This window comes from Cryptotermes secundus, unplaced genomic scaffold (genome assembly GCF_002891405.2).
Source record: "Cryptotermes secundus unplaced genomic scaffold, Csec_1.0 scaffold512, whole genome shotgun sequence".
Taxonomy (NCBI): Eukaryota; Metazoa; Arthropoda; class Insecta; order Blattodea; family Kalotermitidae; genus Cryptotermes; species Cryptotermes secundus.
Window position 1 is genome coordinate 1422465 of NW_019735563.1, and position 26909 is coordinate 1449373.

The window sequence follows — 26909 nt, forward strand, 5'->3', positions numbered from 1 at the left end:
TGATCATGAACAGGGACAGATTTTACATTCTTTCTTTACCATTGGCTGAGCATCCTAAGGTGTAAGTAAAAAAGTAAAGCTATCCCTGTAACAGGCCGTGAAGGCCCATAGGGTTGTGAGACGTTAAGGGTCCCACATTACCTTGACACTCAGCTCACAGATGGCGGTAAGGTTGTCAGCCTTACGCGCCGGCCGCGCTTCACTCCCCAGGAAAATCATTTAATTAATTCCAGGTACTCATTTCTTTCAGAGGCTGAGTAAACCCCAGGGTCTAGTGCGTCCGGAAGGATTAGGTCAATTGAAAAAATCCCTCACCGGAACGTGAACCCGCGACCTTCCGGCTTGTAGCATAATACCTTAACCACTACGCTACCTAAGGTGTACTTCCGTGAATATTCCTTCACTCAGTTATAAAGGATATCGGCCATAACGGAAGTCCCACCCAATTAGTCCGTTATAACGAGAATTTGCTGTATAAGGATTATTATCGCAATTATTATTATTATTATTATTATTTTTTTTTTATTATTATTAGAGGCGGTTGGTTCCCCATGCAGTTAGACCAGNGCATGCCTACATCGGGCAGTAGAACAGAGTTCCTGGCGGTGGACGAGCTGGGAGCCGCCACTGAAATCAAATATGGCCGCACCGGCGGCTGGTTCGTGTCCACCAAGAAGGCGATATTTCTGGGACTGCTCGTCATCTTGGCCCTGGCGCTAGTGGGCATCTTAGTCCACTACATGACAACTTGCAAAGGGATGAAATCGGTACAAGTTCCCGTTACAGTATTATCTTCTGTGTGACATCATAAATAAACTTATTACTACCATTAACAGGTTATATATACTATCAGTGATTTCCAAAATATATTCTCCCCCCCCCCCTGGAGGGGGCAATAATATGGTCAGAGGGCAACAGGATATTTTGAGAAATTGATATTAAAACTGAATTAATTACAATTCTCAAAATCTTAAGGGACACGCGGTAGAGTAGTTGGTTGAGGCTCTATGCTAGAAGCTGGAAGGGCGCGGGTTCGATTCCCGTTAAGGTAATTGCATTTTTCAATTTACCTAATCTTTCCAGCCGCACTGTGGCCCTGGGGTCGACTCAGCCTCTAACAGAAATGAGTACCAAAAATGTTCCTGCGGGGTAAAGGGTGGCCGGAGCTTAAGGCTGACAAACCGTCATCTGTGAGCCAATTTTGTAGAAAATCTCGGAGCCTCGACGTCTCACAACCCTATGGGCCTCCACGGCCTGTTACAGGGATAGCTTTACCTTACTATCTTCTTGGATATGACGTCATGTGGAAGTCTATAGGAGGCTACAGGAGATAGTACTGTACAATCCGCTTAGTTTTTAATCTTATATTTCAGGGTAAAGACATTGGTGCAGAAAATGAACCGTCAGTAGCTATACCACATGAAACACCAAATACGAGTGAGAACACGAGCATACCAATAGCTGAATTGCTTCTGCCAAAAGCCATCACGCCGTCGTATTACCGACTGAGACTCGATCCGTACTTAGACGACCCAGCATCAGATGGCAGTAACTTCACTTACAAGGGGCACGTGTCCATAACAATCCACTGTCACAATGCCACGAACAGTGTGTCATTCCATGCAAAGGGCTTGGAAATCGGAGAAAATATCAACGTTACGTTGTCCAATGAGACCAACACAAAGACCACGGTGACCAGCGTTTTGTCATCAAGTACAGCGACAACAGCGCCAACATTCACAGCGGTATACAGCAACACTACCTCAGACGCAGGTGAGTGGATGCCCTTCGGGCTTCTACTGTACTCTTGTCATACTCGACAATCAGAATTCTGGCATCTGGTAGATATTTATAAACATGTTCGAGGAAATTACTTTTTCCATCTTCAGGTAAAAATATAAATTTGTAAGATCTGAGTTCCCATCACCCATGTGACCATAATGATTACTGTTTCTTGGATGTGATAACATGGAATGTGGTAGATACTTATAAACATCTCCATCTTCAGGTTAATATGTATCAGACTACATGGTGTCACAACCCAGAAGACAGAAAGTAAAGATACGAGGTCCTGAAAATATTTGTAATGCATTATTTTAGGATTCCCTTGTAGCACTTTTACAACACACCTTTAATTACTTTTCAACATAGTCACCGTGGATCGCAATGCACTTCGTGAGCCTGGGAACGAGTTTGTTTATTCCAGCGTCGTAGAAATCTCCCGCCTGCTCTCTTAGCCATGGAGAACAGTTATTGACACTTCTGGACATTTTTGATGAAGTTCATCGATGATTGAACATCTGGCAGCAGGAATGTTTTCATCAGTTTTTTGGATTATTTCATCAGTGACAACAGATGGCCTTCACCATGAACATCACTTCTTCCCTCTGCAAATTTACAACACAATTTTGCCACGTTTTGCATGTTCATAATATCTTCGCTGTAAACAGAAACAAGATGGCGATGAACTTCAGCAGTAGTTTCTCCTTTCGCGTGAAGAAATCGAATTACTGCACGAGCCTCACTTTTAGCGGGATTTTGAATCGACACGGTCATTTTAAACACACACTGCGAGCACGACGTTGCCGTGACTGTGGCCGGTAAACTCTGTCCTGTCATACGGTTTCTATCTCACACGGCAGCACTGCCATTTCTGAAATTATGTTCCTTGCGTTTTTACTGGACTTGTATCTTTATTTTCCGGATATCTCTTGTATATTTATCTCAATGTACAGATATACAATCATGTTTATATAAGCTATGGAGTTAAATCGAATCATTTCTTCTATATGACAGCTAATACCACATCTGGACCAACTAGCGCCTCCGCGGCAGCGGCCCGTACTACGACTCCAACTGCTGGGCCCAGACATAAGCGCGAAGTTTCCTTCAGAAGGCATCAGAGACGACGTCACGTGACTTCGACGACCACAACACCGGTTCCGCACACGACTTTGCCCCTGGGCACGCCGCCCCGCGTAACAGGACGCGTCCACGAGCAGAGGAAGGAAATGTACACGTTAAGCTTGGAGCCCGCACTGGAGGCGGGGCAGACATATATATTGGATATAAGTTTCAGGGGACTGCTCAAAGATTCCTTGTATGGCTTCTACCGCAGCAGCTATAAAGCCGAAAATGGTACCAAAATGTATGTATTAATTGCCTAAAGAGCAACTGGCATTTATTTAAAATTTATTACAGCTTAAACTGATATATATATATATATATATTTCGATTTTAACTTCTCGCGGCGATGAATATTGTCATGATTTAGGGGTGATCATAGACGGGGGTCAGATTGGTGAATGGATTTATTGACCACTTATACACATGACTTGGAAATAAAAGTAATTACAGCGCTATCTCTGATTTCCACACTTTACAAATAACAACAGCACCCCTTAAACCATTTTCCAGCTTGCTGTGTCTTTATTGGTCATTCCCTGACAACGGCTTCTAACAGTGGAGATTCTTCAACTTCACGCGCTCAAATCCTCTCTTCACAGACTCCCGTACAGAACTCACTTTCCAACTGACAACTCTTGACTAACTGGGTAGTCAAAGTCAAAGTCACATTGCGACTGACGGTCAGTCAGTCAGTCAGTAAGTCTTGGTGTTGGGCCCCCATCTGGGGCTCATGACCACATATTTATTACTGTTTGACATTTACGGTATTGTTTTTGAGGGGCGCCCTCTCTGACGAGAGGACGGGTCTGTCTTTTATATATGCTGCTGGCCCTTGCCAGCGCAGTCTTTCTCGGGTCCGAGTCCCTTGAGACTCGCGACCATATTTTACTGTCTCAGATTTGAGACTTCCCTTTTCGTCGCCTCCTCTGACTCGCAGGGTCACGGTGGAAGTATTCGACCCCGCCTCCACACGGGTGTAACTGGGTAGACCCAACTGTCTTCCTTATAACCACTTTGCACGGACCCTGTAGAAAACCGTTTTCAACAGCAACTCGATTGTTGTGTTCGTATTCGTTGCGGCGGGAACGTGTTTACCGATCCGTTACCTAGAAACGGGTTGCATAACACCGCTGTTTATCCGTCTATTGCATAGCAACTGCTGCACACGCTACCAAATGAAGACTATTATCTTCTGAGATGTGATACCGTGTAGCCTGATAGAACTTCACCGACGTTTCAGAAGAACGCATATCTTTCAAATCACTGTCCTTTTCAGGGCCAGAATTCGTTACTTTTTCCTTGTCTCTAATGGTTTCTTCTGGGTTCCTTTGCAGTCTTGTGTCCAAGTGAGGTTCCCTATCCTCAGTTCGCTCTGCTTGTGTTTTACTACTTCCTGGTTACTGACTTGGTCTTCTCTTAGTTCCTGAAGATGGAGACTGTGTCTTCCTATGAAACATCCGTGAACTTCTACCGGACTACACGGAGTCACGTCACAGAAGATATTCCTCATCATGATTTTCCGTAACTGTCCCTAGATTCTTCCGACCGAGCGACCGCCGCTCGTCGGCGAGTTTAGTGCCAATTTTAGCGGATAGAGGGTGTTGCGTGGTCAGTGCAACGAATCCCCACGGCGTAGTTGGTTATAGCACTGTGTTACAAGTTGGAAGATTGCGGGTTCGATTCCCGATGAGGTCATTGGGTTTTTCAATTGACGCACTCCTTCCAGCCGCACTATGACCCTGGGGTCGACTTAGCCTCTAACAGAGTACCAGAAATCTTCTTGGGGGTAAAGGGAGGCTTTCCGGCTCGTAAGGTTGACAACCTCGACGCCATCTGTGAGCCCAGTGTCTAGAAAATATGGCAGCCTCGACGTCTCATAAGGCTATGGGCCTCCGCGGCCTGTTACAGGGATTTCTTTTATTGCTAGTGGGGTGGGACTAATACCCTTGTACTGCGGCCACTTCTGGCCTATTGTACCAGCCCCAAATGATAGGTGAGGGTGATTGTGGATCAATTGGTGGAATGAAGATTGACAGGGGAAACCGAAGTACTCGGAGAAAACCTGCCCCAGCGCCACTTCGTCCACCACAAATACCACTTGACCAGATCCGGGATGAAACCCGGGCCGCCGCGGTGGGAAGCCAGCGACTAACCGCTTGAGCTATGGCGCGGCCCTGTTACAGGGATAGTTTTTTTATTTTATGCATGTGCATGATGAGTTTCTGTGTGTAACCTGAGAAAACAGAAAACAGATTCTATGACCAATACACTTTTCTCTCCGTAAACCTTGCATTTTTTTTTTTTAGATATTTTGGTATAGTTAGTCGCATGCGCTGTGCTATCCACACATGACTCCGCGTCTTTATTACAACCACTTCAAATAAACTGACGGTGGCTTCTCATGTTGGTACTGCCTTCTTACAGATGGATGGCTGCCACGCAGTTCGAACCGACGCATGCCAGGGAAGCTTTCCCGTGTTTCGACGAGCCTGCCATGAAGGCCCGTTTCGAACTCAGCATTTCCCGTCCAGCCGACATGGTCACTCTGTCCAACATGCCTATCAGGGCTAACGAATCCATGTGAGTCCTCCCAAAGCATTTTCGAATAGAGAATAAGTTCCAACCATACACAGTGACTAAAATATATCAGAGGATGCGTTACCATCAGAGAGTGGCGAAGATTTTCAAGTCATGTAGATTAAATTTTCAAAATACGATTGAAACTGCAATTTATCATACCGGAAATCTCGTTGGACACGAAGGACTTTTCTTCCATAAGGTTGTCTACTCAAGGTATGACGTAATTTGAAAGTTATTTTGCTCAAACAATAGCAGATATCAGCAGCAGGTTTCTTCGCAAACAGATCCTCAGACAACGCTTAGTCTTCTGGGATGTGACGTCCTGTATCAAACTACAAGCTGTCACATCTCAGGGGACTCTAACCTCACCATCTTCTCGCAATTCCCGTGGCACGAATTTATTGCAGTTACAGAAAGAATAACGCGAATTTGTATTCAAAGCGTTACTAAAGATACCAAGGCCGATCACAGTGGACGCGAGGTCTAAGGCATGAAATGTCTTCGCCTACTCGAACACTTGGACCATGGGTTCGAATCCCATTCAAGGCATGGATGTATGTCTGCGTTCATTCTGTGTTCGTGTTAGGTAGGGGCCTTGCGACGGGCTAATCACTCGTCCAAGGAGTCCTACTGAAAATCCTGGATTAAGAAACTGAAGTGAAACGAAGTGTTTCATGGATGTCCCACGATCCAAGTGGGAGCAACAATAATAAGAACAGATGAATAGGTTTGTATGTAGGTAGATGTGTAGTTAGGTAGATAGGTAGGTGGAACAAACCGCGTTCAAAAGAGCAGTTTTCTGGATTACAACGCCATGTAGTCAGCAAGAACCAAGCAGCTTCGGCCAGCTTCTTACGGGTTTCCTGTTCCACTTACTCTTCAACTCTGAAGACGTAGGCGATATGTTCCTCCGAAACATCCAAACATTGAGCTCCCTCCAAACTAAACGATATTACAACCCAGAAAACCAATTCTGTCCACAGTTACCGATATAAGAACCTCAATTCCAACGTTTTGTTACGTATTTATGGCTGCGTGACTAATAATAAATGGGTTTTGGAATGAGTGACTAGATTTATTGATCATTCCGTTACAAACATTGCCTAGGACTCACTCAATTCTTATCTATTTCTGACTCAATTCTGACTGGACTCTCTATTATGAACCACGACTGGTTCCTGTTATATAAAGTTGTGACGGACCGACAGAGAGAATAACTTCAATCTCGTATCTAAGGAAATGACTGTTGATCATCAATTGTCAATAGATTTTCCGTCAAGTGCAACAATATATATTTTGGTCACTTATTTATCTCATCTGCCTTACATGTTTCGGTTCCAAGGAACCATCTTCAGAGGCACTTACAACAAATCATGAAAACACTGGCACAGCTCAACATCCACAGTATGTAATTATTTGTGGAAACTATTACATATATCGGAGTGTAAAGCACAACACTTCCCAGTATCTTGAATGCAGGTATAGCACTTGCATCTAAAAAACCACCCTCAAACCGAGTCGTGTACCGAGTATTGTGTACTGCAGTACACAATACACATCGCGTAAGATACACCCGACCACAAGCCCACACAACCCCGTGCTGACGCCTCCCCCCATTGGGACGATTCACCAAGAAGGAGCCTGAATATTTTACTTGAACGTCTTTTAATTTTTAACTTAAAATTTTAACGTTGACGACTCGGTTTGAGGGTGGTTTTTTAGATGCAAGTGCTATACCTGCATTCAAGATACTGGGAAGTGTTGTGCTTTACACTCCGATATATGTAATAGTTTCCACAAATAATTACATACTGTGGATGTTGAGCTGTGCCAGTGTTTTCATGATTTGTTGTAAGTGCCTCTGAAGATGGTTCCTTGGAACCGAAACATGTAAGGCAGATGAGATAAATAAGTGACCAAAATATATATTGTTGCACTTGACGGAAAATCTATTGACAATTGGTGATTAATAGTGTAACGGACCAAAATGAAACAATTCAAAAAAAAAAAAACTGTTGATCATCTTTATCCATGGACACATCGTCCCGTAACGAGTTAGTTTCCAAGAATCATTCGCTACGGAAACGTGTATGTCAACCCCTTCCATAGCCATGGGTCTATATGTCACAGTACTGACAGGATGTTTATTAGCGGGAAGTCTTTATGACGTACTTGTTTCTTGTTTCAGCGCCGGCCGCAGTGACCGCGTGTGGGATCATTATGAGGTTTCGCCTAATATGTCGACGTATCTTCTAGCAATCGTCATAGCCAACCCAGATTTTATTCCGATAAAAGATACTGGTTATCTTGACACCAACTCGCAGAATGCGAGCTCTCCAGAGTTCAGGGTATACGCCAGAAAGCGGCTGATAGATAGCGCGAAGTACGCCATGTCTGTTGGACCGAGGATCCTCAAGTTCTATGGCGATTTTTTCTCGATACATTATCCGCTTCCAAAAATGGACTTAGCGGCCATACCTGACTTCGGAAGTGGAGCCATGGAGAACTGGGGATTGGTAACTTACAGGTGAGCTCATTTGGAACAATGGTACTCAACCAGTGGGTTGACCTCAAATTTTATTTTCATTACCATTTTATACGTTACTCTACAATACTTTCAATGTATACACTACACAATTTCGAAAGATAGAAAGATTGATATATGATGAATTGGAAAGGATCTGGAAGTAAGACATCCTAGCAATCGAGATACTGTCCCGGAATTTACCTTGAGGGACTGAGTAAAACCGCGAGGGACCTCAATCAGGATTACTCGTGTCCCAGGCCAATACTCGAACCAACCACACCCAGGATACGACTACAGACCATTGCAGCTATAGCAAACGATTCGGGCTCTCCATCTGAAGACGTGCATTTCCGAAAAAGCTATCAATTTTATATGGAATAAAAAGACAATTTTGAAAGTCACCTCCCTTAAAATAACACGCAGGATCAAGAATGACTGTGCTGGCGATAACCGGCATAAATTTATTCTTTCTGGCCCATTCCGTCTGAAAATTTAAATTTCCCCGAAAAATTGACAACGTCCAATATAATAAACAGACCACTGTTAAGAACTTATGTATGATCACCCTGTATCACAGTAAGAGAGCAGTACAACCTTGGGCCTCGGTTCCATGTTAAACATTCTCTTTATGGGTGAGATCTCAAAGCAGTTGTTTGTTTTGAAATTAATAACTTGATGGGGTTCCAAGTGGGCTGCTGTCAGCTCAATGTGCTAATCACAGACAGTTTGAATACCATCACATTTTCTGAAATAACATCTTCTTAAGCCTTTTCATGCCGAAGACAGTCTCGTATTTACAGTTGCAGCAACTGCCCTTGAAGTGATGGATCGTTCTCATTAACAAAACATCAACATCCTCCACGCTCCCGCTTAAACTCTGAGACTATTTGAGCTGCTCATTGCGCTTAAAGGGAGAGTGTAGTGAGACAATGAGAGGGTTTGAGCAGAAGTACTTCACTGTCAGTTAATGACGTAGACCGTTACGTCATCATTACGAAGTTACTAGATCCTGTTTTCAATACACAGGATGATTCTCTATTACTGTCGGGTTTTCAGTGGCCCATAAACAGAAACTCCAACAATAATTTAGAATCACTATGTATTTCCTGTATTCATACGCCAGTGGTATTTCAGATGTATCTACAGGGGAATATTCTTCCGTAAAGTTGGCTACACAAAGAATGACGTACCCTTGTTCGTAGGGCAGTTGGAATTTAGTAAAAATAAAAAATGTAAAGTTGTCGCTGTGCTTAACTAATTAAGCAATGTGATATGAAGACGTATGGGTGAGTTGTTATACAGATCAACATTGTCTTGACCTCGGCACTAGTTGGAGATGAGCGGTCAGCTTCACGTTCTGGCCACTTTACCCCCGAGGAAAACGCCCCGGTTCCCACTAGATAGGAGGTTGGATATGCCTCAGAGACGGTCTGGACGACGTGGAGAAGAGGAAATTCTTGACCCTACAGGGACTCGAACTCCGACATCTCTTGTCGTCCAGCCCTTAGCCAGTCGCTATATCGACTGAGCTATCCAGCTCCAAGGTCTTCAGTAAAACTGGCTGTATGTGGCCTGTGAGTTCTTAACAAAGAGCAGAGGGTAAAATGGACGAAACTTAAAAATATTTGTGTGTGTGTGAGTGTGAGTAGGTTTACATATCCTTCAGCATCTATGGCTATTTGCGTCTAGATAAGAATCAATCTAAACACCATTCGATGTTAATTCTTGTAAATGACAACCTACATTTACCAAAACAATTTGTTTATAAATCCATTAGCAGCTTCGTTTTGGCTTCTGAGCAGGCCTCACTGCCACTTAAATCGTACTTCTTAAATGCTGTCGATTTTATGATTTGCAGCATCCTGTATCTCTCCCCTGTTGATGTTTACGTTTCATCTAATGTGGGTTCGAGTTGTGTGCTATTTTCATTAAACACCCTGTACTAAACAAGTTGCAAGGCAATATGTAAGTAACGTGAAAAATAACTAAAGCGAAGCACAGGAAGATAACTAAATGTCCTAACGTATCATTCACTAATTTACAGAGTAGACATTTGCCTCAGAAGCTGATAGTCGCCCAATCGTGCCTTCATGAAATCTAAATACGCATCGCCGTGATTCGAATGCATTAACCCTAGTATTACTTTCCTTTGTGTCCCAACGTTTTCCTATTCTAATATGTTAATGGCCGATCACAGTAGCCGCGCGATTTAAGGCATGAACTGTCTTCGCTAGCTGGAACGCTGGGATCGTGGGTTCGAATCCAACTCAAGGCATGGATGTCTGTGTGCGTTTATTCTGTGTGTAGATAGGGGCCTTGCGGCGGGCTGATCCCCCGTCCTGGGAGTCCTACCGTGTATAGAATCAAGAAAACTGAAAAAGCGGCCAAGGCCCAACAAAGGGCTTTAGAGCCATAATAATAATGATGATAATAACATATTTATTTATGGTTTACGTAAGAATGCTTTCAGTAATACAGACTACACTTGTACACTGTGCGATATTCTGGCGATTGGTGAGTAATGAAATGAAAAGGATGTTGATAGAAACGGCGGTTGTATAACTTGAGGTGCCAGACAATTGTCTGGAAGGGCTGAAAAAGACCAAGTAATACATCAGTCAGGAAAGTAAGTGTCTTGGTCGAGATTCGAACCGGAAAACACCGGAATACAAATAAGAATAGTTACCATTTGAGCCAACTTCGATACAAACTAATAAGCAAATACTTCATTATGGATGTCAGAGTAGGCGTCTCAAGGTCACTCGTCTTGTATCTCAGGGAAAGCAATCTGCTGTACGACCCGGCCAGCTCCCCCATGTCCGACAAGGATAAGGTGGTCATTATCGTGGCCCATGAACTGGCGCACCAGTGGTTCGGCAACCTGGTCACCATGAAGTGGTGGAGCGACCTTTGGCTTAATGAGGGATTCGCCACATATATGCAGTATGTGGGCTCAAACCACGTGAGTAGAGCTTCAAACATGTATTTCACGAAAAATACGGGCTTTCGGAATGTAAGAACGGCCGGTCACGGTAGCTGAGCGGTCTAAGGCATGCACTGCCTTTGCTCGCTCGGAAGCCGCGATCGTGGGTTCGAATCCCACTCAGGGCATGGATGTTTGTGTGCGTTTTTCTGTGTTTGTTTACAGGTAGAGGCCTTGCGACGAGTTGATCACTCGCCCAAGGAGTCCTACCGNAGTAAATGAATTTTTCAATTGACCTAATCCTTCCAGCCGCACTATGGCCCTGGGGTCGATTCTGCCTCTAACAGAAATAAGTACCAGGAATCTTCCTAGGGGTAAAAGTGCGGCCAGCGCGTAAGGCTGACCTCACCGCAATCTGTGAGCTGATCCTCTAGAAAATATGGGAACTTCGACGTCTCACAATCCTATGGGCCTCCAGAGCCTTTTACAAGGATAGCTTTACCATTTCTACTCTTTCTTCTCAAAGTCTGGTATTATCAGAATACAAGACGTAACAAAATATACCATATTACTGCCTAGCAACGGTTTCTAATACCATAATATTGTTATGTGCTTCAGGTTGAGCCGAGTTGGGAGATGCAGGACAAGTTCCTGGTATACGAGCAACAACCTGCCATGGCCTTGGACTCCCTGAGATCTACACATCCCGTGTCGAGCAAGGTTCAAAATCCAAGCCAGATCTCAGAAGTTTTCGACGCTATTTCATATAGCAAAGGTAAGTGTACTGCCACGCAACCTTCGTCCATGAGTGTACGGCTGACTGGGGCAATCAGCGTCTGACAACCCCGCACACGCTTCATCTAACTGAGAGGCTTTTAACATCGCGTTTAACCCTTTTTACACAGTAAGAAAGACTTCAATATTACATATTAATGCAAAAGAATACATGAGAATCCTTATTATACAGGGTGATTCATTACGAAGCGGACACGATTCGCTAATTATAAATCACGGAATAATTTATGGATAAAAACAAAACTTGGCGAGTACATACCTTTATAAAAGTGCAGGTAACTGGATCACAAAAGATGATGAGATCAGTTTCCAGCCACCTGTAGACGCAAACGGACACGAGGCTTCATTTTCTCGAATGTTGCAGCCAACATGGCAGATTGAAGGAAATGACGCTAACCGGACAGGCAGGCACCTGGTCAGTGTGGAAAACCATATATAATTAATAAATATAATTTTCTTAGGCAAATTATTGCGCGTTTTGTAGTCTCTCATTCGGGGCCTTTCCAAAGTGAGTCAACCTGAACTCACATTTAATGTATTTTGATTAAAATCGAATGTGCCATTGATTTGATTGAGGATAAATAACTTTAATTTTTGCATGACGGTTTGACAATTTGGAAGTACTGGAGGACAATAGCATAAAGGAGCCTATGATTCAGTCTCTCTCTAACGTAATACCAGAGCTTACTTAAGAGGGCACCTTTTTTTTTATTGCTAGTGGGGTGGGACTAAGTCCCTTGTACTGCGGCCACTTCTGGCATATTGTACCAGCCCCAGATGACAGGTGAGGGTGATTGTGGAGCAATTGGTGGAATGAAGATTGGCAGGGGAAACCGAAGTACTCGGAGAAAACCTGCCCCAGCGCCACTTTTCCCACCACAAATCCCACTTGACCAGACCCAGGATCGAACCCGGGCCGCCGTGGTGGGAAGCCAGCGACTAACCGCTTGAGCTATGGCGCGGCCTAAGAGGGCGCCTTACTGAAATAGAAGTCGGAATTCACTAATTTCCTGTTTTCTTCATGTGAGTGTTCAAAAAGGCCGAAAAAATGCAGATTCCAATAGGAGCTAGAAAATGAGTTAAATATTTTGTGTTACGTATCTGTTTCAGGGACACAAACGTTCAGTTTCGGGAAAGGTTTAACCTTTAAATCACAGTGGTTACTATATATACCACCTGCTTTAACACAGTCTGCATTCTGCCAAAAAAAGTGTATTTGTGTATTTCGTATGATTCTCACAATAAACAGATACTGTTTTTCTAAACAGCATTAAACGGTTGGGCTTTGTAGCGGAGACGTAATGTGTTTCCTGTGAGGTACGAACTGAATTCTTATATATTAATCAGAATAAATTCAGTGTTTAAAGTGTTATACATTTATTTAATATAAAAACCCCCTTTTTGGTCCTGGGGTCGACTCAGCCTCTATCAGAAATGAGTACCAGGAATATTCTTGGAATGTTCTTGGAGTAAAAGGGGGCCGGCGCGTCAGGCTAACAACCTTGCTGCCATCTGTAAGCCAATTTTCTAGAAAATGTGGGAACCTCGACGTCTCACAACCCTATGGGCCTGACCGCTGATTCTCTTCCTAATTATGCAATTTGCCTTCTGCTTACCGACAGGTGCATCACTTATACGAATGCTGAACAACAGTTTGACGGAAGATGTCCTACGGAAAGGATTAACACGTTACCTAAATAAATGGTAAGGATACTTTCCTTAGTAAGTAACTTCTTGAAAAAGGATCCTTATTGAGAAGCTTATAATCTTCCAACTTTTTAACAAATTCCCAAAGTTTTATGAACCCTGAAGTTTCAATAGTTTGTTTACGAAATAGACTTCCACTTGACTCTATCTTAAGCCAAACGAATCAAATCTATATATCCATAACCTACATTTTTATTTTAAATAATATTATGCGCTCATATATACCCGTGCATCCCACAGATATGTTTTCTCCATTTCAATGTAATCGATTATAGTCAAGGACATTTCATTGCGACGCTGGTTCTATTGTTGCGTGCGCGTCTTTCTGGCCGTTGCCTAGAAACGGTTCTATTTGTCACAGTAAATAAGTTCTTAAATTTGGGGACGAGATACGAAAATCTTCTTCGTGGATGTAATTTTGAGTCATTTCCTTCGTTCACGATTGTTGTTGCCCTTATTGTTGCTGTTTAAAGGAAGTACAGAAATGCTGAAGAAGGCGACCTGTGGGAAGCTCTTACGGAAGAGATTCGCGAGAAGGCCGCTTCCTCCTTACCGCCCAACGTGACGGTGAAGCAAGTGATGGACACTTGGACACTGCAAGGAGGTTACCCGGTACTCACCGTCACACGGGACTACAGCGCAGGCTCGGCCGTTCTTTCTCAGGTCAGACACACATATCAACACTGGCGTGCCATGACGACGGTCATACCCGTAACTAAACTTTCCCAGTGCCAGATCAGTTGGTATAGCGGATGACTACAGGCTAGGCGTTCGATTCCAGCCAGCGGCAAGGGATTTATCTGTCGTGAACAGCATCTAGGCCGACTCTGGGCCCCAACCAACCTCCTACAAAATGGTTTCATTCCCTAGGGGTAAGGCTGACAACCTAACCGCCATCTACGAACCGATTGCCTAGAAAATGTGGGAACCTCGACGTTTCACAACCCTATGGGCCTCCACGGCCTGTTACAGGGATAACTTTATTTTTACTTACCTCAGAAAGCATTTATTATGCACATTAATGGGTTACACCATTACGAAGGGAGCTAGCAAAGCTTTATCTGAGTATATAACTTTCTCAATGAATATCAACGTGGGCTTCCTTGGTGGCACGACAAATATCCAGTCTTGAAGCATGTTTGGTGTTACCGTAGCCACAGCATCCGTTATGCGGGCTTTCATGTGTTGAAGGTCGTTGATCTTAACCTGGTAGACAATGTTCTTCACATAACCCCGCAAGATAAAATCCACTGGGGTTAAGTCTGGCGATCTATGAGGCCAAGCAATTGGTCCACCACTGCCATCTCTCTGTCCAGGTGATTCCTAACATGGTGGCAGAAATGTGCGGCGCATGCGCGTAACAGATATTACGAGTTCTAGCTGAATTGTCAACAGCGGTCACAGGATATTTTGTGTTCCATTGCAGGTTCGTTTCACCCTGGATAATTCCTCAGCCGACACACTGTGGTACATCCCAGTCAGCTATGTTACGCAAGAGGAGATGAACAATGCTGCCAACTCTGACAGGAGAACTTTACCAAGAATATGGCTTAAACAGGAGTCGACAATAAGAACTGGGTGCTATTTAACATCGATGCTACAGGTACGTTCTGCATAAGTTTCCCTAGCCAATGTCCCTGTCCCTATTATCCAGGACGGGGCACCAGCCCCCACCCATCTGCCCGGGGATCTATTGCACCAAATCTTTTATATGTATATATATATATTTATTTCTGATTCAGTCGGTCTCTCGCGATTCAGTCAAGAATCGTCGTGGGCGCCGCGGAGCCCGAAACCACTAATGACTGTGCTGGCGAGGGCCATCGAAAATTACCAGACCAGATCTATTTACTTCACGTTTCGCTTTCTCCCTTCTTTCTTTCTATTCTCGTTCTTCTTTCTTATCCTTTTTCCATAGCTTTCTATTTTTCTTTTCTTTCTTTCTTTCCTCCCGTCGTCCCTCCTATATTTCTTTATTTACTTCAAGTCTCCTGAACATTATCCTTTTTCTTCCTCTATTAGTTCCTTTCATTCCTCTTTATTTCCTTATTTTATTTCTCTGCTATTTCTTTTTCCTTTCTTTCTTCTTTTTATTTCATTTCTCCCGGCGTCCCTCCTTTGTTTCTTTGCGTCATACCTCATTTTCTTTCATTAAATCCTTTCTTTTCTTCTCTCTCTTCGTTTTATTTTATTTTCTTTCTTTCCACCCTCCGTTCTCCCTTTGTTCATTTCCTTAAATTCGCCCTCACATACTCTTCCTATTTCTTCATTCATTCATTCATTCATTCATTCCGTCCTTTCCCCCATCTCTTCCCTTTTCTCAGTTTATTATTTCTGCCTCTAAAACCGAAAGGACATAATTACACAACGTACCAATCATATCAGCGTCAACAACTGTCTATAATTCCTCAGGCTACTACCGTGTTAACTATGACACCCAAAACTGGAGGCTTCTGGCGTCGTATCTGCTCAGCTCTCCGCCACAGGATATGCTGTCCGCCAGCACTAGAGCCCAGCTACTTGATGACGCCCTCAACCTCGCCCGGGCCGGAGTTCTTGATTACGATGTTGCCCTCAACATGACCCGTTACCTCGCCACCAGAGAGAACCACTACGTGCCGTGGAAGGCCGTGTTTGACAACATGAGGTTCCTGAACACCATGTTGAGGCAGACGCCGGCGTACGGCCTTTTCCAGGTATTGCAAGTTCAGCCCATATCAAAATTCCATTTAACAGATCGAAAGCAAGTACCGAGTTTCTGTGGACTGCAACACTCCAGGCTCGTAATCGGCAGGTGATCTGTTCGAATCTCGGATGGTACACGTTCTGAATGACGTTTTCCTTAATTTTCTCAGGCCCTCCAAGTAATTATCGGGATAGTTGCCTCAATTACGCCAAGGCAGTTTCCAAATCATCCCCAATTCATTGCTCAACCTTTCAACGCTACATCTAAACACACACAGTTGTAATACAAACAAACTCCGTGGCTTTAATCCACAAGCGAACTATACCGACTGAGCGACCGCCGCTTAAGACGAAGTTACTGCCGCCTCTGTGGTCTACTTGTCACAGTTCCTTACTACAGATAAAGAGGTACCGGGTTCGATTCCCGGCGCTACCAGATTTTGTGAGAAGTAGTGAGTTTGAAACAGGGTTCGCTCAGCCTCGTGAACATAACTGAGGAGCTACTTGAATGGAGAAATAGCGGCTCCGGTCTAGAAAACCGAAATTAACGGCGGTGGGGATTCGTTGCGATGACCACGCGACATCGTCTATCAGCTAAAGTAGGCAAAGTGGTAATATAGCCCCCAAAAGAATTAATACCTAGAGGCTGAAAACGTCAGACAAAACACAAAATATGCATCCTAAAAAAAGGTAAAGCTATCCCTTTAACAGGCGGTGGAGGCCCATACGGTTGTGAGACGTTGAGGCACCCGCATTTTCTAGACAATGACCCACAGATGGAGCTGAGGTTGTCGGCCTTTTGTGCCGGGCGCCCTTTACCTCCAGGATGATTTCTGGTACTCATTTCTATTAGAGGTTGAGTCGACCCCTGGGGCCACAGTGCGGCTGGAAGGATTAGGTCAATTGAAAAATTCAATGCATCTTACTGTAATTGGCACTACCATTTCAGGACTACATGCTCAAGGCCCTGGCGACACTGAAGAACAACATGGGGTTTGAACCCACACCCAACGAAACCCAGCCACAGACCCTACTACGTCCCAATGTCCTCGCATGGCTAAGCAGGATGGGTGACCCCGCTGTGGTCACTTGGGCGAAGGATCTCTTTCAACAGTGGACCAATTCATCTAGTCCAGACACGGAAAATCCGTAAGTGTAAAAACTCGTATTGTCTTATGTTGTACTTATCATCAGATGCATTCCTCCTACATGTTCAATTAAAATACCTTTCCATGATGTATCTCTTTGCCTATTACTCCCGGAATAACCCGTTCTCTAACCTGCGCATTCATATGAATGCTGCATGATCAGCGACAAATTGTATATACACTGCCATCTTTTGATAAACATTTGGAACTATTCGTATGCTTTTTCCAGAGTCGATGGTTCAGCTAATAATTATTGAACAGTTAAAGGATAAACAGTTCAACAAGTGTGTTAATTTTATCGACATTTCTTGCTGTATTTTCACTGAATGACTGCTGCCCTAACATGGCTCATTTTTTTTTCACTTTGGCTTTGCTGCGGGTACTCAGAATTCAATCATAATATCCAAAATTGTTAAAATACAAAATTCGTGTTTCAAGCGACTAACTAACTTCACGGAGCTGAGCTCTTCTTGAAAACCCGACGGTTTGTACAGCTACTGAAGAACTTGCCAAAATATTATGGAACCCGACGGTTCATTACCGTGTTCACAAGAGCCTTCCACTGGTCCCTATCCTGAGCCAGATCAATCCAGTCCATACCATCCCATTCTCTCAAAGATCCATTTTAATAGTCCACCCGCCTACATCTTGGTCTTCCTAGTCATATGTTTCCTTCTGGCTTTCCCATCAATATTCTATATACATTCCTCTTCTCCCCATTCGTGCTACATGCCCTGCCTACCATATCCTCCTTGACTTGACCATTCTAATTGTACTTGGAGAAGAGTACAAGTTATGAAGCTCCTCATCATGCAGTTTTCTCCAACCTCCTGTCTCTTCATCTCTCTTCGGTCCAAATATTCTCCTCAACACCCTGTTCTCAAACACCCTCAGTCTGTGTTCCTCCCTTATTGTCAGAGACCAAGTTTCACACCCATACAGAACCACAGGCAAAATTATAGTTTTGTATATCCTAAAAGGTTCTGGACTGAATAGTAGCAGGCATTTCCCTAATTCAGTCTCCGCTTAACTTCCTCCTGAATCTAATTTTGATTTGAACACCCTTCCATCCTATTTTTTCTAAAATTCAGTTTAATAATATCTTCCGATTTGCCTCTATTACTTTTCTTCGTGGTTTTCTACTTCAGGTTTTAGAACTAAAACTTTATATAAGCTTATATCTTCCCTCCCATGCGTGTTACATGTCTAGCACATCCTCCTTGATTCGATTGTTAAAATAATATTTGGTGGTAAGTACATATTATGAAGTTCCTACTCAGTTGGGCCCAATCGATCGGAGATAGGTACTAGCTCTATTGATTGGGCCTAACTGAGTAGGTTTTACCTGAAGACGGAGAGAGAATCGTCTCCGAAACGTCGTGTTTTGAAAAATAAACAAGACGGTGCTTTTGGAAAAAGACAGGACGATGGATAATGTCCAGACACATAATATTTGTATTAATGTACCATCGTCACAAACTTTCAGATCTTATTATGAAATTCCTCACTGGGTACATCTCTCCAGCAGCCTGCTAAATCAACCCCCATTTACAAACAGTATTTTCCTTAATAACCTCCCCGAATACCCTATTTTTCTTCCCCTATTGTGAGAGACAAAGTTCTACACCCGTACGAAACTACATGTAGAATTATACTTTTGTATATTTTAAACTTCGGACCCGGGATAGTCGGTATAGCGACTGGCTATGGGCTGGACGACCGTAGGTTCGGAGTTCTAGTCCCAGTAGGGTCAACAATTTTCACTTGTCCATGTCGTCCAGGCCGGCTCTGTGGTCCACCCAGCCTCCTACTCAATGGGTTAAGGCGGCAGAGGCTTGAAGCTCACCACTTACATCCAGCTAGTGTCGTGGATGGATCTATATATGGATATATGGATCTATACATCCAGTCTCTCATACGCCTTCATGGCGTAGTGCTTAATTAGTTAAGCACAGGGTCAACTTTACCTCTTCTCGCTATCAGACAGCAGACGACAAGGTAAAATGCTGCGAACTGAATGTCCAGACAAAACTCTCCCTTAAGTTGGATCACAAAGTTATTCCTGTCAGAATGTGCGGATCCAGATAAGCCTGAAAGCACAGTCTGTCCGAATGACGTACATGCGAGCGTGTTTTTGCAGAATCCGCGTTGATGTAAGGCGCGTAGTGTACTGCACCGCTGTAAGGTCTGGAGGCCGCGCTGAATGGAATTTCCTACTCCAGCGCTACCTGGCGGCTGAGGACAGACCTTCCGAAGCGGAAGTGCTTCTCTCAAGTCTAGTGTGCACGCATCAGGAATGGCTTCTCATCACGTGAGTAAACTTTGAGGGGCTTAATACATTAACGTATATTGCTGTGTAAGCACTAGAAATATATTAGATTGTACAGTGCGTTCAGTTAAGGAGGAAACTTCGCAACACCGCTGACCCGGCCCAACATTCCTCACAGATTGCTGCTGTAACTGCTGATAGCAGAATGAGCCATTAGCGCTGATAAACGCGCACCGTTACAGTTACAGTAGCATTCTGTGAGGAATATTGGGCCCGATCAGCGGTGTTGCGAAATTTCCTCCTTGATTGAGCATCCTGTATTTTCTTGTATACACGGGAGTTTTCTTCCGTAAGGTTGCCTCCTCAAACTATGATGTAACCTCAGATATGTTTTAGCCTAAGCATACACGAACTACGTGTACATTTAGTGTATGGTGATAAACCTGTACGAGTATATAAAGGAGTATGGAGGTGAATGGAGGACACGTGATAGTCTTTCTTCTTTCAGTAGGTTATTTAACGACAGTGTCAAGCCTATACAGAGTCGGACGGTAGAATGTATAATGAATAAAGAATATGAAAGGAAAAAATTGTCGTGGCCTATTCGAGGTACTATCCCGGAATATTTGTGGAGGGTCTAAGGGAATAGATGAAAAATCTCAGTTCAGATGGTCATAAACCTACAGAGATTCGATCCAAGAACCTCCTGAGTTCAAGTCTAGAGCATTATTTCTACACCAATCTGTTCTGAGAAAGAGAACTGTTGAATTAAAATTCACATCCGTCATGTGAGATTTAAGGTTATCACGGATACGAGTATAGAAGTAAGGTCTCATGGAATGTGACGCCATGTAGATTGGTGAATGGGTGCCAACGTTTTGGAGGAATATTCTGCTTCCATCTTCAGGGCAATGCAGATTGCAGTCATCTGCTCACGCTGGTTCCTCGCTCGAGGATCTTTATACCCTGAAGATGTACGCGATACGTTCCCCCGAAACGTCGGTTTACAAAATATCTACACGGCACCACGTCCCAGAAATCGGCATTCATCAATGTAGTTATTTGTATCAAACATTCCGACACGGAGGCGCTCTGTAACGCAGAACTGTCATCAGCAGTTCACACATTACTGTCCTCTAACGAAGAATAGGCGAGGCAATAATGAGAATACCTAACTGAAATTTTGCCTCTTCAGTAAAATTAAGATTAAATGTTACTAGGAAACAGCATTGACGGCCTCTGTGGTCTAGCGGTCAAGAGTTCCTGGCTACAGACCCAGAGGCCCCGGGTTCGATTTCCTGCGCTACCAGATTTTCTGAATAGTGGGTCTGGAAAGAGGTCCACTCAGTCTCGTAAGGATAACTGAGGAGCTATTTCAAGGAAATAACGGTTCCGGTCTAGAAAACCGAAATTAACGGCCGTGGGGATCAGTTTCACTGACCATGCGACACCCTCTATCCGCTAAAGTTTGCAGTAAATTCGCCGATAAGCGGCAGTCGCTCAGTCAGTATAGTTCGCTTGCGGACTAAAGCCACGGAGTTTATGAAACAGCATGACTCGCCCGGAAATCAAGCGTATGTTTTCAGTTTGCACAGTATACGTGGCAATTTCTTGTTTTCCCTTCTTTTCGTTGGAAGATAGAAGAAATAATAAAATTACATTAAAGAATATAAAAATGAAAAAAAATATGAAAAAGGCAGAAGAGAAATGTGGGGGGGGATGTACGGAAAATGAAACCTGTGAGACACCTGCGTACATTTGTTACAATTTTTTTTTCATTTAAAATTTTTACAATTGGAATAAGAGTCCCTCAGAGGGGATTTAAAGGAAAACAACTTTATCGAACCCACACGTATTCATCGTCTGGTTCATACAATATGGAACAGGTTTAGAACGCGCGGGGACCATGTTACAAATGACAAAACACATAAAAGTAAGGCGAGATTCTGCTTTGTCGCTGAACTACAGGTTGCTGGAGAAAAGTCTCGAGACTGGTGGAGACATACGGCTCCAGGACGCAATCATTGTCTGGGATGAGATATCATCCAATGCCGTCGGCTCCAGGGTGGCATTCAACTACATCAGGAACAACTGGAGTACCATCTACGACAAGTAAGTTTATAGCCAACATCATTTTTTATATTTCGTAGAAGTTTTAACATGAAAAATTGTCCCATTATTTAGAACTTGAAGAATACGCCTGTTCCGGCTTCATCATAAACTTTACTTCTTATTAGACCGTCTCACATATTTGGCTTAATTCCCGTTCCGAATAGCCGGAATAAGTCAGTCGGTATAGTGACTGGAAGAGGTCGGAGTTCGAGTCCCAGTAGGGCCATGAATTTTCTCTTCTGCATGTCGTTCAGACCAGCTCTGGTGTCCACCCAACCTTTATCCAATACATACTGGGGGCCCTTTTCCCCGGGGGTAAAGCGGCCGGTGCGTGAAGCTGACTACTCACCTCCAACTAGTACCGAGGTCAAGAAAATATGGGTCTATACATCCACTCCCCCATACGCCTTAATGATTTAGTGCTTAATTAGATAAGCACAGGTACAACTTTACCTTTTACCCGTTCCGACGATAAATTTCTTCCTGTCCTTCTATCTCTTCCTAGTTCGTCTCATTTCGTGTCTTCCGGCATGACTAGAGCAAGTCCCTTGTAATGGTAAGGTTCTGGATTCTCCTTCCAGTTTCTTTGGTACTGTCTAATTTATTCTGTCCTCTTCTTTGTTTCCAAACGTTCTCTGACATCCCCACTTACAGCTCTCTCCCGCTGTAAGCCCTTGTTATGGACGCGTCTGTCTTTGTCTTGGTATTTAAGTTGCACTATATAGTAAAATTAACATCGATTAATTCTTTAATTTTACAGATATTGTTATTCTTTCATAAGCTGAATTTAATAATAAACCATCTAATACAGCATGTAACCGCCTCTGTGGTCTAGTGGTCAGAGATCCTGGCTACGGATTCAGAGGTCCCTGGTTCGATTCCAGGCGCTATCAGACTTTCTGAGAAGTAGTGGGTCAGGAACGGGGTCCAGTCAGCCTTGTGAGAATAACTGAGGAGCTATTTCAAGGAAATAGCGGCTCCGGTCTAGAAAACCGAGATTAACGGCCGTGGGGATCGGTTGCGCTGACCACGCGACACCCTCTATCAGCAAAATTTGGCACTAACTTCGCCGACAAGCGGCGGTCTCTCGGTTGGTATAGTTCGCTTGCGGACTACAGGTCACAGATTGTGTTTTTTGTTTGATAGAGCATTCAAATTTAATCAATGAATGTTTGTAGGATTTGAGGTTTTCACTACGGTCATTATTAAGATTTCTATCTTCTGGGCTATAACGACGTGTAGTATGCTGAATGTCAACCAACGTTTCGGATAAATATATCGCCTCCATCTTCAGGGCTGAAGAGTAAGCAAAGTAAGAAACGAACATGAAGGCTCTTGCTTGAGTTAGTTTTGAATCATGAAGATGGAGGCAATAAGTTCCTCCGAAATGTTGGTTAACTTTCAACTGACTACACGGTGTAATATCCTAGAACATGGAACTATAATAAACAGCTGATATCACTAAACTGTAAATATTTTCCGCAGATTTGGTAAAGACGAGTTCCTGATGGCCGACATCCTTCACGGATCAATATCCGGACTCACAACAGAGCGCGACAGTAAAGACGTAAGTATTACACGTCTCTCGGAAATTAATTTGGGCTTGAAACTGATCAAATGAGGCGCAAGCTCAACACAAGCTGTAACAACGATTTAATTTCAATTTTTATCAGCTTCCGGAAATGTTTATGCGGTGACTGAGACCTTAAATTCAGGGTTTGGGGTAAGTTTTGTGAATTAAATAAAAGTTCCAGTTTAGAACTAGATAGACGCTCCATTTCAGAGCCAGGTAGACGCTTCATTTCAGAACTAGGCAGATAATCCGGTCCAGAACTAGTTAGAGCTTCACTTCAAAACTAGGCAGACTCTCTACTTCAGAACTAGGTAGACGCTCCAGTATACAATAAAGTAGATTATCCACATCAAAACGGGATAGAAGCTCCACTTCAGAATTTGGTAAAGATCCACTTCAGAACTAGGCAGAGCTCCACTTCAGAACTAGGTAGACGTTCCAGTTCAGAAAAAATTGTGTAGATGTTCCACTTCAAAATGATATGGACGCTCCACTCCAGAACTAGGCAGAGCTCCAGTTCAGAACAAGGCAGATGCTCCAGTTCAGAGAGAAGTGTGTAGATTCTACACTTCGAAACTACATGGACGTTCCACTTCAGAACTAGGTAGAGCTCCACTTCAGAACTACGTAGCCTCTCCAGTTCAGAATAAGGTAGGACTCACACTTCAGAACTAGATAGACGCTTCAGTTCACAAAAAGTAGATGATCCACTTCAAAACTAGGCAGACACTCTACTCCAGAACTAGGTAGAGCTCCATTTCAGAGCTAGGTAGACGCTTCATTTCAGAACTAGGTAGAGCCCCACTTCAAAACTAGGCAGACTATCTACTCCAGAACTAGGTACACGCTCCAGTTCACAAAACATAGGTGATCCACATCAAAACTAGGTAGACGCTCCACTTTAGAACTCGACTTAAGACTTATGTAGCTGCTCCATTTCAGCACTAGAGAGATGTTGCCGTACAGAACAAGGCAGGTGCCCTAGATCAATAGAAAAGCCCAGGGGAATGAGGATCACAGATATTACGATGCAGACTACTGAATGCGTGCCTCCATGCACCGTTGTTGTCAAAATGGCATGGCCGTGATTACTAAACTAATTTCATGATACAGTCCCTTCAATTAGAAATGAATAATTGCGGCTTTCTGGAACGGACGTGATCACATGTCGTTTGGTACCAAACTTAGGAGGAACATACTGTCTTCATCTTCAGGGTAGAGAAGTACACTTCACATTTCAGAAGAGAGTGAATTTAATATTCACCATCATGAAAACTTTGATTACTTAAGATGCACGACGCCATTTAAGTATTTAATGACTGGAATAATTGCAAGTGTTCCCTTGCTTAGGCATCGTTTAGGTAAGCAGCAAGCCACAACTGACCAGTTAGTGGATCTGTCAGGAACAAACTCTGGTAAACTGAGTTTCATATGTTTAGTATCTGCTGAGTGGCAAAACTATTTCAACTTAAGTGTGAGTTCTGGAAATGGATAGATCTTCTACAGCCAACCCCCGATCTTAGGAATACTTACGTTCCCGGAAATAATTAGTGAAACAAAATTTTGTAATCTGAATCTTCAGTCGCAACGTTTTAACTAGCGGCTACTTTCGCAAAAGACAAAAATAAATTACTCAGAAAATAGAAATCGACAACTGTACTGCCTGAAATGGAACATACCATGCTATAAGCTATATTACGCTACAGAAATAGCAACAAATTTGTTAAAATCGTTGAAAAGTAGCAAAATGTTTTAAAACATAGACAAATAAAAAGCAAAGTGTACTTTCGAACTGACTCGGCGTTCATATGGTATCCGTTTTCTTTCCAATGTATTCATTTTTGTTCGGAAGGGCTTTCGGATGAGTGAGTTTCCGTTCGGATGACAGTCAAAGCCTTGAGTTTGCGTTTAATTATATAAAATTACCATAAGAAAAATTCTTTAGCATGTATCTCCGTACAACCAGGATTTTTTTTTTTTTGTATTTACGTTATGACTCAGATAAGCATACGATATATGTGCTTACCTAATAAAATACAATTATCAAAGTGCCGATAACTCTCATTATAGCCGCTTTCGTTATCTCAGTGTAACGAGAACATAAATATCCTATCCGTAGCAATGGTAGAAGCTACCGCGCGGGCTCATTGAGCTGCGCGCGCAAACCCGTTGACTTGTCCTGTTATTTTGACTCACTCATGTTATTCCTTAATACTTCTGCAATATTATAATTGTTCGAGAGGTGAGATTTTTCCGTTTTAGACGCTTTCAAGGACGTAATTACGAGCGTAATGAGATTCATCTGTATTATTTCCGCCGTGTCAGTTCTAGTCCGCCCGTTCCACTCCATCTAGTCACGCAGCAAACATACCGTGAAGGAATTCTCATTAAGTCCAATATTAAGGATTATATTAAGAAGCAGGGGAGCAAGTTAAGTGGATGGTGGAACTAATATCTGGATATAAACTTTAATGATGCTTCTAATTCCAATAAATTATTGGCACTCCGCGGTTTATGGCTCAATCGGTATAGAGAGGGGTTCGATAGCCGATCAATCGGGGCTCGAATCCCAGCAGGTGCAAGAAACTCTAGACCGACCCTGGACATGACCGTGATGTTATTACGTGACAGAAAAAGTAGTAGATATAAAGGGAGACGCAATTCGGACAGTGAATATTTCCTTATGATAGTTTCATTATATGTTTCAGGCCAAAGAGTTTTACGAGACAAACAAAGGGAAATTTAGTTTCGCTGAACTTAAGATGGAACAGGAACTGGAAGAACTGACACTACGTGTAGACTGGCATCACAAGAACTACAACACAGTTGCATCCTGGCTCCAGAAATACCACGACCAGTAACAAGGGCACAATGAACAAGTCTGGTTTATATGCCTTATATTCGACTTCAATTCATGTGACCCTGCCAGACACCGGACATTTTTACGTCGGTGTAAATTTCCCAAATAAATTACTTCGTATGAAGAATGGTAAGTCCTAAAACTCTACACACAAATGCTGTACAACGACTTAAAAGAATTTTGCTCTGAAGCAAATATATAACTAAGAAGTGGATGTGATCCTGCCGTCTTCTATTTCATGTTAGCTTACATTTCGACCCTGAAGATGGAAGCTATATATTCCTCCGAAACGTTGGTTTCTCTTCTATATATACTGTATTGCAGCCCAAAAGACCATACGCTTAAAGTTATGGCAAATTTACTTTTCATGTTAGTGTTTTAAAAGTAGTTCCGTGTTTGTGACCCGGCACGGTATGGTTATAGTTCTACTTAAAGCCCTGTGCAAAGGTCAACGTCCGATACAGGATATAAGCGCGTGGGAAAATGTATATATCTGCTAATAATTTTAAGTATTTCCGCTCACCGATACTGAGCTTTCTATGTATGCATACACATACTCGCATGTGCACTTAGTTATAAGAATATCTGTAATTACCTTAAACATAAAATTACGTCTATTGGAACACATAAATAAAATCATAAAATAGTAATGTAGTTATACACGTTTAATCGTAACATCCTTCTATATGTACACTAAACCCTCGCTAATCCTGTTACAGTTATTCAGGATCGAAAAATAAAAAGAAATAAAAATTATGTTAAGGTTGAGTACGTACTTTAAAAGACACGTGGGATTTGTAGGGCAAAGAGGAGTTTCAGACTG

General features: G+C 43.0%; 1 protein-coding gene across 1 annotated transcript; it reads left to right on the top strand.

The window, feature by feature from the left end:
- Positions 1 to 573: 573 nt before the first annotated feature.
- On the top strand, positions 574 to 26579 carry LOC111869575 (aminopeptidase N-like). The gene is given in 17 exon segments (XM_023861208.2): positions 574 to 767; positions 1374 to 1773; positions 2797 to 3148; positions 5332 to 5487; positions 7676 to 8014; positions 10793 to 10976; positions 11556 to 11712; positions 13355 to 13436; positions 13913 to 14102; positions 14866 to 14999; positions 15002 to 15042; positions 15852 to 16135; positions 17074 to 17273; positions 19413 to 19583; positions 21510 to 21653; positions 23139 to 23220; positions 25935 to 26579. Coding segments are annotated over 17 exon segments (3096 nt in total). The 5' UTR covers positions 574 to 740; the 3' UTR covers positions 26088 to 26579.
- Positions 26580 to 26909: the final 330 nt, after the last annotated feature.